Here is a 13013-nt window from a genome sequence, read left to right as displayed (position 1 = left end):
CACAGACAAGAAAAAGCTAAAGGAGTTCATCACCACCAAACCAGGATTATATGAAATGCTGAAAGGTATTCTTTAAGAAGAGGAAGAAGAAGAAAAAGGTAAAGATAAAAATTATGAACAACAAATACATATCTATCAACAAGTGAATCTAAAAATCAAGTGAATAAAAAATCTGATGAACAGAATAAACTGGTGAATATAATAGAATCAGGGGCATAGAAAGGGAGTGGACTGACAATTCTTGGGAGGAAAGGGGTGAGGGGGGTGCGGGAAGAGACTGGACAAAAATCGTATACCTATGGATGAGGACAGTTGGGGGCGGGGTAAGGGCAGAGGGTGGGGTGGGAACCGGGTGGAAGGGAGCTATGGGGAAAAAAGAGGAACAACTGTAATAATCTGAACAATAAAGATTTATTAAATAAAAAAAACCAGGCCTATAGAACTCAGTTATATTGTCTCACTTATAGGAAAATTAAATTAATTTTCATTTACAACTGACTAGCTCATAACTAAAAAGTTTTAATGTACTATAAATACAAAGATAAGCTTTAATCAAAAGTGTTTCAACCAATGGTCATAGAAAGAGAGTGGACTGACAATTCTCAGGGGGGAAAGGGGTGTGGGGGATGCGGGAAGAGACTGGACAAAAATCGTACACCTATGGATGAGGACAGTGTGTGTGGGGGGGGTATGGGCAGGGGGTGGGGTGGGAACCGGGTAGAGGGGAGCTATGGGGGAAAAAAGAGGAACCATTGTAATAATCTGAACAATAAAGATTTATTTAAAAAAAATACCTTGGAGTAAATTTAACCAAGATGTAAAAGACCTGTACTTGGAAAATTATAAGACACTGAAGAAAGAAATGGAGGAATATACAAATAAGTGTAAGCGTGTACTGTGTTTATGGATAGGAAGAATTAACATCATTAAAATGTCCACGCTATCAAAAGCAATCTATAGATTCAATGCATTTCCTATCAAGCTACAATGACATATTTCACAGAACTAGAAAAAAATATTTCAAAAATTTATTTGGAACCACAAAAGGCCCTAAATAGCCACAGCGATCTTGAGAAAGAAAAACATTGGAGGGATCATGCTACCTGATGTCAAACTATACTGAAAGGCCATAAAAATCAAATAGCATGGTGCTGGCATAAAAACAGACATATAGATCAATGGGACAGAATAGGAACCCCAAAAATAAACCCACACCTTTATGGTCAATTAATATTTGACAAAAGAGACAAGAACATACAATGGGGTAAAAAGAGTCTATTCAGTAAATGTTGTTGAGAAAATTGAACAGATGCATGCAAAAAAAGAAAAGAAAAGAAAAAAAAGAAAAGAAACTAAACCACCTTCTTACACCATACAGAAAAATAAATTCAAACTGGGTTAAAGACTTAAATGTAAGTCTCAAAATTATAAAAATCCTGGAACACTTAGGCAGTACATCTCGGACATTTCTCATAGTAATATTTTATTCTGATATGTCTCTTAGAGCAAGGAAAACAAAAGAAAAAATAAACAAATGGCATGACAGCAAACTAAAAGGCTTTTGCACAGCAAAGGAAACCATCAACAAAATGAAAAAGCTACCCACCAAATGGGAGAACATATTCGGCAATGAGACATCTGATAAGGGGTTAATATTCAAAATTTATAAAAACTTATATAAATCAACACACACACAACAACAACAACAACAATCCAATTTTAAAATGTGCATCTGAATAGACATTTCTCCAAAGAGAACATACAGCTGGTCAATAGACATATGAAAAAATTCTCAGCCTCTAATTATCAAAGAAATGCAAAGTAAAACCACAATGAGATATCATCCCCCACACCTGTCTGAATGGCTATCCTATATAATAAAAGCCTAATATGCTAAGTGTCCAGTCATCCAGTCATCTGTTCAACCAATCAAAGCATAACATGCTAATGATATGCTAAGGGCGCTCAATCGCTCGCTATGACGTGCACTGACCACCAGAGAGCAGACAGTCCACAGGTCAACCAGTCACTATGATGTGCACTGACCACCAGGGGGCAGATGCTCTGACCAGTAAGTTAGCTTGCTGCTGGGGTCCGGCCGATCAGGACTGAACCCCAGAGCCCTGCCACAGTCCCTTCCTGGCTGGCCAAGCTCCTGCGTCCCTCCCAGTCCCTGATCGTGCACCGGTGGGGGTCCCTCGACCTGGCCTGTATCCCCTCACAATCTGGGACCCCTCGGGGGATGTCAGAGAGCTGGTTTTGGCCTGATCCTGCAGGCATAAGAGGCTAATATGCAAATCGACCAAACAGCAGAACGACCGGTCACTATGATGCGCACTGACCACCAGGGGGAAGATACTCAACACAGGAGCTGCTCCCTGATGGTCAATGTGCTCCCACAGGGGGAGTGCCACTCAGCCAGAAGCCAGGCTCATGGCTGGCAAGCGCAGCGGTGGTGGCAGGAGCCTCTCCCGCCTCTGCGGCAGCACTAAGGATGTCCAACTGTGGGCTTAGGCCCGGGCGTAAGCCAGCAGTCGGACATTCCCTGAGGGCTTCTGGACTGTGAGAGGGCACAGGCTGGTCTGAGAGACCCCCCTCCGAGTGCACGAATTGCTTGCACCAGGCCTCTAGTCTTATATAATAAAAGCCTAATATGCTAAGTGTCCAGTCTTCCAGTGGTCCGTTCAACCAGTCAAAGTGCAATATGCTGATGATATGCTAAGGTCGCTCAACCACTCGCTATGACATGCAATTGACCACCAGGGGGCAGACAGTCAACCGGTCGACCAGTCGCTATAATGTGCACTGACCACTGAGGGGCAGATGCTCTGACCAGTAGATTAGCTTGCTGGTGGGATCCGGCCAATCAGGACTGAGAGAGACGGACCGAACATGCCCTGGAGCCCTCCTGAGGTCCCTCCCTGGCTGGCCAACCTCCCAAATCCCTTTCTGGTCTCAATCATGTACCAATGGGATTCCTTGGCCTGGCCTGCACCCTCTTGCAATCCAGGACCCCTCAGGGGATGTTGGAGAGCCAGTTTCGGCCCGATCCTGCTCAACACAGGAGCGTTCCCCTGGTGGTCAGTGCGCTCACGGCTGGCGAGCGCAGCGGTGGTGGTGGAAGCCTCTCCCACCTTCATGGCAGCGCTAAGGATGTCCAACTGACGGTTTACGCCTGGGTGTAAGCCATCAGTTGGACATCCCCCAAGGGCTCCCGGACTGCGAGAGGGCACAAGACTGGCTGAGGGACCCCCAACTCACAGCACGAATTTCATGCACCGGGCCTCTAGTCATCAATAAATTAACAAATAACAAGTATTGGCACAGATCAGGTTAAAATGGGAACCTTTGTGCATTGTTGTTTGTTAGGAATGCAAATTGGTGCAGGAAATCTGGAAAACAGTATGAAATTTCCTCAAAAAATTAAAAATAGAACTGCCTATGGCCCAGCAATTTCACTCCTGGGAATTTATCCAAAGAAATCCAAAACACTAATACAAAAGAATATATGCACCCCTATGTTCACTGCAGCATTATTCACAACTAGAGGCCCGGTGCACGAAATTCGTGCACAGGGGAGGAGGGGTGTCCCTCAGCCCAGCCTGCACCCTCTCCAATCTGGGACCCCTCGAGAGATGTCCGACTGCCCATTTAGGCCTGATCCCACCGGGACATCCCTCTCACAATCCAGGACTGCTGGCTCCCAACTGCTCGCCTGCCTGCCTTCCTGATTGCCCCTAACCGCTTCTGCCTGCCAGCCTGATCACCCCTTAACCACTCCCATGCCAGCCTGATTGATGCCTAACTGCTCCCCTGCCAGCCTGTTTGCCCCTAACTGCCCTCCCCTGCAGGCCTGGTCACCCCTAACTGCCCTCCCCTGCAGGCCTGTTCACCCCTAACTGCCCTCCCCTGCAGGCCTGGTCACCCCCAACTGCTCTCCCCTGCAGTCCTGGGTCCCCCACAACTGCCCTCCCCTGCAGGCCTGGTCACCCCTAACTGCCCTCCCCTGCAGGCCTGGTCACCCCTAACTGCTCTCCCCTGCAGGCCTGGTCCCCCCCAACTGCACTCTCCTGCAGGCCTGGGTCCCTCCCAACTGCCTTTCCCTGCAGGCCTGGTCGCCCCCAACTTCCCTCTTCTGCTGGCTTGGTCACCCCTAACTGCCCTCCCCTGCAGGCTTGATCGCCCCCAACTGCCCTCCCTTGCAGGCCTGGTCCCTCCTAACTGCCCTCCCTTGCTGGCCATCTTGTGGTGGCCATCTTGTGTCCACATGGGGGCAGGATCTTTGACCACATGGGGGCAGCCATCTTGTATGTTGGAGTGATGGTCAATCTGCATATTACTCTTTTATTGGATAGGATAGCCAAAATTTGAAAGTAGCCCAAGTGCCCATTATTAAATGAGTGAATAAATAAGCTGTGGTACATTTACACAACAGAATACTAATCGGCCATAAAAAAAGAAGGAAATCTTACTATTTGTGACTGCATGGTTGGACTTGGGAAGTATTATGCCAAGTGAAAGACAAGTACCATATGATTTCATTTATATGTGGAATCTAAGAGCAAAACAAAAACAGACTCATAGACACAGGGAACAAACTGACAGGTGTCAAAGGGGAGGGGATTTGAGGGACTGGATGAAAAAAGGTGAAGGGATTAAGCAAAGAAAAACAAAAAACAAAACCTGATAGACATAGAGAATAGTATGGTGATTACCAGAAGAAAAAGGGGATGTGAATTTAGAAGAGATTAAGGGGTGGGATTAAATGGTGATGGAAGGAGACTTGATTTGGGGTGGTGAACACCACACAATGCAATATACAGATGATGTATAATAGAATTGTATATCTGAAACCTATAGTATAATTTTATTAACCAAGGTTACCCAATAAACTCAATAAAAATTAAAATGTTTTTCTGAAAAAGTCCCCAATGGGAGCCTTTCTTAACAAGATAGCTTTCAGAAAATGTTTAAGTCTCTTTTTCAGATATAGTTTTAGATTTTAGTAAGAATTGAGAATACTAAAGACACATGTTTTTAAAGATTTAATGACAAGTTTTAAGTGGGAGAGATGGCACTTTAAGTAAATGATTAAAAAATATTTCTTAGAACGTTTTATCCTAGACTATCAATCTCTGTATTTGCCAAGAATTATTTACAACCTGACACACATTTTCACATAAACAATGCATAGAACCAAAATACTGCATTTGACCTTCAAGAAACTGTGCATCACTTGGCAAAAATCTGAAATGTCCTACTAATTTTGAAAAGAAGATAATTTCTGTATTAAATAAAATTATATATATTATTATAAGAACCAACTTAAGCAAATTATATCAAATTTCCTAATCCAATGATCAATGTAGTAAATGTAATATGCCCAGAACTTGAAAACCTTTAGAATCCTTCAAACCCAGGGTGTATATAATATTTTGCTGTTGTTTGCTTAGGTTTGATGATATAAGGTATAAAATTTCTAGGTTTGATGATATAAGGAATTAGCTAAGCTCAAACAAGGTTATGATTTGAAAACATTGAAGCAATAACTTTACATTTGAGTACTAGTAGAGGATATGAAATTTTTGTCAGTTATTAAGTCCATTTTTTAAAACCCCTGTTGGTGGAAGGTGTAGACTTTAATATCTTCTCCAATAGAGTTAATGAACTAACTGGAAACTATCTCATTAATTTCCTGAACCCCTTAGTGAGGAAAAAAAAGGCCATTCTCATCTAATAGCTGGAGAAACTGAGTAACTAGTAGATGTAACTGTACTCATTTGCAAAGGAAAATTATAGCCTTAATATACCCTGAGCTGTAGATATGAAAGATACTGCATACACACACACCCTCTCCTTTATTTTTAAGGAAGCAATACCTGTTTCTTAAAGTATATATAAACCTTTGGTCCTATACCTTTTGGCAGAGTAAATTATTGCTTCATGGCCTTAAAAGGGCATTCACCTTTTTAATTTACTTTTAAATAATCTTTCCCTAATTCATGCAATGTAGGATGAGGCCAATCATGAATATTCAGAATTTCTTTGTGTTTGTTTTTACTCTGTGGATTTTTGAACTGTAAAAACTCAGGCTCTGGCCTCATGGCTTAGTTGGTTGGAACATCTTCTCATGCACTGAAGGGTTGCTGGTTCAATTCCTGGTCAGGACATATGCCTAGGTTTTTGGTTCAACCCCCACCCTGGGCACATCCAATTGATGTTTCACAACTCTCTTCCTGTCTCCCTTCCTCTGTCTAAAATCAATATATAGGCCTTTGGATGAGAATTCAAATAAAAGCCTCAGGCAATAACTCTTTGCAAATAACAAAGGGAAACACACACAATGCAAAGTACATTGAGGCATTAATTGGGAAGTAAAACACACACACACACACACACACACACACACACACACAAACACAAATTGAATTTATTTTTAGTTTCATAAAAATGAATTTGAGCCCTGGCTAGGTGGCTCCAGTGGTTGAAGCCCTATCCCTATACCAAAGATGTTGCAGGTTTCATGTCCAGTCAGGGCATGAACAAGAGGTAACCTATCAATGTTTCTCTCTCACATTGATGTTTTTCTCCCTCTCCCTTCCTCTCTCTAAAATCAATAAAAACATATCTTCATGTCAGGATTAAAACAAATTAATTTGACATTTCACATAGAAATTGTAAACCATCATATGGTTTTGATTTCTTCTGAATTTGTTTTGCAAAAAAAGTGGAGTGTTTCACTTGAATGGAAATGTTCTCAAGTTACTACTGTAGGGTTGATTCTTCTAGAATCTAGATTAAAGGAATGTCAGAGTTAGGTGAAATATATATATATATATATAATTTTATTATTTTTTATATATATTACATTGAATTTATTTATTTATTTATTTATTTATTTATTTATTTATTTATTTACAGAGAGGAAGGGAGAGGGATAGAGAGTTAGAAACATCTATCAGCTGCCTCCTGCACACCCCCTACTGGGGATGTGCCCGCAACCAAGGCACATGCCTTTGACTGGAATGGAACCCAGGACCCCTCAGTCCGCAGGCCAACGCTCTATCCACTGAGCCAAAAGGATTAGGGCGTATATATTTTATTTTTAAAAAGATCATTATCTTTTTTTAAACAAATTTAGGACATCCGAAAACAAATTAGGAAAATGTTTTCATTTCAGTATTACCAACATAGGGCTTTGTGTAATGAGTGTGACATCATGACAGTGAAGTATGTATTTTTAAGCTTTAAACAGGGAAAACTTTATCTTGACATAGCCAATAGAAATACAATATGTAAATTAAACCATGTTATCTGTATGCTGATTGGCTTAAGTTTCCCTGAGCGTCACATTCTCACCACCCTACAATGAGGTATTTTATTGCTGTTCGGACATCAAATTATTACTGTAAAGAAGATCTTTATTTTTTTCTGTTTCATTAACAGATTATTACAAGGCAATAAGCATGGGTGAGAAACAGACGTTTTACATTGGGAATGAATGAAAGCAAGTCTGCTAGTTTTTTTGGAAGTGGGGAGTTGTTTAAAATCTCTTATTATCCCCACCAACAAAATTCTTCCGAAATGGTAACATAAGGAAATACATGATTGCATCCCTAAAGCGCCCAGGTGTCAGGCCATGTGGTGTGCTGTGGTATCATTGGGCCTTTTGGACGGGTGTAAGTTTTACGTATTCGTTGTATTCCTGGTATTTTTCTTCAGTAATAACAAAGGGAAACACACACAGTGCTTTGACATTACCAACCTATTGGTAAATCGTACTTGCAAGAAGGAAAAGGAAGTCTGTTGCTCCTTAGGGTGAAAGGCGAGGAATAGCCATTTAAATTTTTTGTAGATTTATTGTCCTCCCCACCCCCGTAACTTGCAAATTCAAAGGTCAGCGGCACTGCTTTGGACCACTCTAAAAGAGAAAGGAGGAAAGTGTTCGCGGAAGGCGAGGGTCCGGGAAGAGGGGGGCGGGCGCTCCGGGCCAGGTGGCTTCTCGGGCGCTGCCCTAAGGGGGGCTGGGCCTGCAGTCCCCAGCCAGCCTCTCCTCTTCCCACTCCAAATGCGGTAACTGGTTAAGTTCAGAAGCAACCACAAGGATACATGAGCCTAATTTTGCCAGTTCAGCAGGACAGGACATGCAGCCAACTTCGCCGGTCCTGGAAGCGGGTCTGTGCTCGCGTCCGCTCCGAGGCCCCCGCAGCCCCTGCCCTGCGTTGCTGAGCGAGGCCGTCCGCTGCGCCAGGGAGGACGCGGCTGGAACTCGTGGAGGCTCAGCGCGCAGGCGCCGCCGAGCCCAGCCTGGATGCTCAGTCAAAGCACTAAGGCCAAAAAAAAAATAAATAAAAAATAAAAAATAATCAGCAATTTATAGAAAGAAGAAGCTATAGTCTGTCGGGATACCCAACACCAACAGGTAGGAGGCCATACTCTTGGTTAAGTTTGTGGGGAGGAGGGCTCACAGTGTCGATGAAACTGCAGGTTCACCAGGAAAGCGCTCCCCCTTCCCCCCAGGTGGAAGGTTTTTTTGTTTTGTTTTGTTTTTGTTTTTTACAATAAACTACATAATGGAGGTACATTCAGACAATGCATCTTCAGTAGGGCTTATTCAAAGCTCCATTTTTGGAAAGCGTTGCAAGACTGAGGAATATCAGCCTGCGAGCTGCCGGAAACAGTTCCCTTGCAGCACAGAAACAATCTTCTCGCACCATCTTCGCGTATGTAATGCATGTCTCTCCCCTCCTCCTCCTCCCCCCATTATAAATCCAGGGGTGGCGGATTTCAGGTTTCGTAATGTTGCATGATGAGATCGGTATTTACCCGGGGACGTACCAGTGGGGAAATTAAAATCATCGAAGCAGTTTTGCCTGGGTTACCATCAGCATATTCCGAGCAAGTGAAAAGTGGCAAAGGAAATATGCTTAGTGGAAATAACAGAGGAAGCCGATTTTCCCGGTATGATTCCCAGGCACCTAGAAGAAAATGTGCATTTTTTTTTAAATGAAGCCACTTTCGATTTGCAACTAAGACGATCAGTGTAAATGGAAAGGCTTAATTGATCAAGAAATAACAGGTTCGTGTTAAATTTATTTGAATCCAGGCATCCAAGATTTACAAATGGAAGTCCATTATTCCTCTGGGTGTATTTTCCTGGCCAGTATTTGCATTAACCATTTTTAATAATCATGTGTGCTTAAAAGAGAAAAGATTTGCCAAAAATGGGGTGGGGTGGGAGTGGAGAAACAAAAGATTAAATCACATCAAATCCTGGGATAATTTCCTATTAATTTAGAAATCTAATGTTGAAATTATACTCTCAAGAATCAGCAAATACACTTAAAATATGCAGCATGAATAGTGACACGTGAGTTAAAATATTTTGCAATGGTTCTTTGGATCCATATCTACAGGGGAGTTGCCTATAAAATACTGACAGATACTAATAGACTTCAAATAAATGTAGTCTCCTCTCTGTCTTCTATTATCAATCTTGTAGATTCCATTGCAACACTAGTGACTAATTCCTAGAGTGGCATATTTTATGATTGTGAAACATTATCCCTTTTGTCCTAAAGGTATCTAAAAAAAGTATGTTCTCCAAAAGAGGAACTTTTTTAAGTTTATCTAGTTTGGAAAACTAAGCAAGCCAGTTGTCTGAACTCTCAAGCAAAAATACTAAAGCAAATAATAATATTTGAAATTAAAACTTTATTTACTTCCCATAAAACAACAGCTTTATGTTAGCACTGCCTGACATCATTCATTGCTTGTTAACTTGATACCTGATAGCTCTTTTTTCCCCCAGATATTCTGATGGCAAATCAAATGGAAGAGGAAGCATGACAGCAGATTGGATCGATTCTCTTTGTGGATTACATTTTCAGTAAAATGTATGGATCTGTCTTTTCCTTGTTCTATCTAGATCATGAGACTTGACTAAGGCTGTATCTTTATCCTCCATCCATCTATGGCGAACTATAGCCATGCAGCTGACAACATTTTGCAAAATCTCTCTCCTCTAACAGCCTTTCTGAAACTGACTTCCTTGGGTTTCATAATAGGAGTCAGTGTGGTGGGCAACCTTCTGATTTCCATTTTGCTGGTGAAAGATAAGACTTTGCATAGAGCACCTTACTACTTCCTGTTGGACCTTGGCTGTTCTGATGTCCTCAGATCTGCAATTTGTTTTCCATTTGTATTCAACTCTGTCAAAAATGGCTCTACCTGGACCTATGGGACTCTGACTTGTAAAGTGATTGCCTTCCTGGGGGTTTTGTCCTGTTTCCACACTGCTTTCATGCTCTTCTGCATCAGTGTCACCAGATACTTAGCTATCGCCCATCATCGCTTTTATACAAAGAGGCTGACATTTTGGACGTGTCTGGCTGTGATCTGCATGGTGTGGACTCTGTCTGTGGCCATGGCGTTTCCCCCAGTTTTAGATGTGGGCACTTATTCATTCATTAGGGAGGAAGATCAATGCACCTTCCAACACCGCTCCTTCAGGGCCAACGATTCCTTAGGATTTATGTTGCTCCTTGCTCTCATCCTCCTAGCCACACAGCTTGTCTACCTCAAGCTGATATTTTTTGTCCACGATCGAAGGAAAATGAAACCAGTTCAGTTTGTAGCAGCAGTAAGTCAGAACTGGACTTTTCATGGCCCTGGAGCCAGTGGCCAGGCAGCTGCCAATTGGCTATCGGGATTTGGAAGGGGCCCCACACCACCTACCTTGCTGGGCATCAGGCAAAATGCAAACCCCACGAGCAGAAGAAGGCTATTGGTCTTAGATGAATTCAAAATGGAAAAAAGGATCAGCAGAATGTTCTACATAATGACTTTTCTCTTCCTAACCTTGTGGGGCCCCTACCTGGTAGCCTGCTATTGGAGAGTTTTTGCAAGAGGGCCTGTAGTACCGGGAGGATTTCTAACAGCTGCTGTCTGGATGAGTTTTGCCCAAGCAGGAATCAATCCTTTTGTCTGCATTTTCTCCAACAGGGAGCTGAGACGCTGTTTCAGCACAACCCTTCTTTACTGCAGAAAATCCAGGTTACCAAGGGAACCTTACTGTGTTATATGAAGGAGCATCTGTAAATCTTTAGCCTTCTGAAACACTGACCTTCTCTGTTAAGCAATTGTGGCCTGTAGCCATATCTTGAGAAGAAAATCAAGAATGGGATTAGTGGTTGTAAGGATTTGGGGGACTTTGTGCAGTCTTTGCAATTGTTCACCTATAATCCTATTTTAAATCTCAGAGTGATCCTGCAGACTGCCCCATGGAGGTTTGAAATTAAGAAAGGACTGAACCACTGCCCTAAGTTTCTTTATGTGGTTGAAAACTAGGTAATGAAATTAGCAGGTGCTAAGTATCAGTGCTAAATGCTGTGTACATCACTACTTATGAAAAAAACATTTCAAAAAAAAAAAAAACTAGCATTGGACATCTTAATAAGTTAAGTTGACTTGAGGTAAATATGTTGATAAAAACTAATTTTAGAAGTTTGAACAGTTTAAAACATTTCATACTATTATTGTTTTGCAAATACTAAAATACTTGGGGACTTAAAGTACCATAATCCACTAAAGATATGCCATGAATTATTGGATTGTGACATTTTTAAAAAATCTCTTTGTACATTTGGAGGAGCATTCCAAAACAGTATATTGGTTCCAATTAGAATTTACTTTAAAAAAAAAAAAGGTGTTTTCATTGATTTTTAGAGAGAGAGGAAGAGGGAGGGATAGAGAGATAGAAACATTGATGAGAGAGAAACATCATTGACGGGCTGTGTCCTCACACCCCCTACTTAGGATTGAGCCACAATCCAGACATGTGCCCTGAATAGGAATCAAACCACTGACCACTTGATTCCTGGATCAACACTCAACTGCTGAGCCACACCAGTTGGAGCTAGAATCTACTTTTTAAAAATTAATACATTACTATTACTAAATACCACTTTACTTACCTACTAGGTAAATTGCTAGCATTGGACTGTATTATTTGATTTTTGTTGATTTGGTACAAAATTTTCCCAATTCACTTTTATTTGGCCTGGAAGGCAACAATGATGGTACAATTGAGCTGTTCTAATAATTCAGAATAAACATATGTTGCCTTGAAGAGTTACCTAATATCGTTCATCTTATTTAGTATTGGAGCAAATAGTCAAGGGAAATCAAATCAAAAACTGGTCATGATCATGCATCTGGAAGTACATGGAAGAGCATTAATACTCTCTTTCCTTTTTCCTCACGTGGTTTAAAAATTAAGGTACACATTATTGGAATACAGAGATTGTGCTACTCATTCTAGCATGTTCTAAGAAGCAGGCAGTTGATATGTGTTTATATTTTAAGTCAGCTGTCAAGGGGAGACCACAGCCTTAGTATGACATCCTGCACAATTTGTGAAGTGTTTATTCTACAGAGGGCACAGTCTTGTTTATACTTTCTGCACATTAAGTGTATTTGTCATTTAAATTATTTCAGATTTAACTTGTGAAAGCTTAAATATGATTTCTGGTATTTTAGAAATATATTAGAGTCTGTGAGTCTCATTCTTTAAAATACAGATGTGTGAATTTCAATATAAAGTTGCATTTGCCAAAACTTAACTGTGTAGCCTGTTATTTTCTTGGAATAAGTTTTGCAGTTTTTGACAAGTAAAAAAATTTGGGGCCTGAAAAGCAAGCACAAACTAGGAAGACTAGCTTTAATATGTTTTTTTTAAATTATTATTGCTTATTATAATTTAGAAATAGAAATGCATGAATGATAGGGAGCATAAAGCTGATATACCAACAAATTATATTATCTGTAAAAGCATTATTTGATAGCTTATTATAATTATCTTTCTCTTTATTTTTATAAGCCAGTAACATTTAGAGACATACCTGTGTAGTTGGTTAATTCAGAATTTTCATATAAATATCACGTTTTAATTTGTGGCAGAGTAGAAATTTGGGATTCTAAATATTTAGCTTGTAGAAGGAATGGTTTACAAT

The 13013-nt window shown here is 41.0% G+C and overlaps 1 protein-coding gene across 3 annotated transcripts; it reads left to right on the top strand.

Moving 5' to 3' along the window:
- The first annotated feature begins 8249 nt into the window (after positions 1 to 8249).
- Positions 8250 to 12621, top strand: GPR85 (G protein-coupled receptor 85). Of its 3 annotated transcripts, none has more exons than XM_080666352.1 (2): positions 8250 to 8422; positions 9812 to 12621. In XM_080666352.1, exon 2 carries the CDS (start codon positions 9974 to 9976, stop codon positions 11084 to 11086), a length of 1113 nt encoding a protein of 370 aa, XP_080522478.1. In that variant the 5' UTR covers positions 8250 to 8422; positions 9812 to 9973; the 3' UTR covers positions 11087 to 12621. The 3 variants fall into 3 exon arrangements, with proteins under 3 accessions (XP_080522478.1, XP_080522479.1, XP_080522480.1); XM_080666353.1 differs by having other exon boundaries at positions 8275 to 8723; positions 9812 to 12614; XM_080666354.1 differs by lacking the exon at positions 8250 to 8422 and adding an exon at positions 8694 to 9079 and having other exon boundaries at positions 9812 to 12608.
- The last annotated feature ends 392 nt before the right edge of the window (positions 12622 to 13013 follow it).

Source organism: Plecotus auritus (genome assembly GCF_963455305.1).
Source record: "Plecotus auritus genome assembly, chromosome: 4".
Classification (NCBI taxonomy): Eukaryota; Metazoa; Chordata; class Mammalia; order Chiroptera; family Vespertilionidae; genus Plecotus; species Plecotus auritus.
The sequence above is the reverse complement of the archived record's forward strand: the minus strand, read 5'-3'. Positions and strand labels throughout refer to the sequence as shown.

Bases quoted from the DNA above. Each gene is read 5' to 3' on its own strand.
- GPR85 (XM_080666352.1), top strand. From the start codon at position 9,974: ATGGCGAACTATAGCCATGCAGCTGACAACATTTTGCAAAATCTCTCT.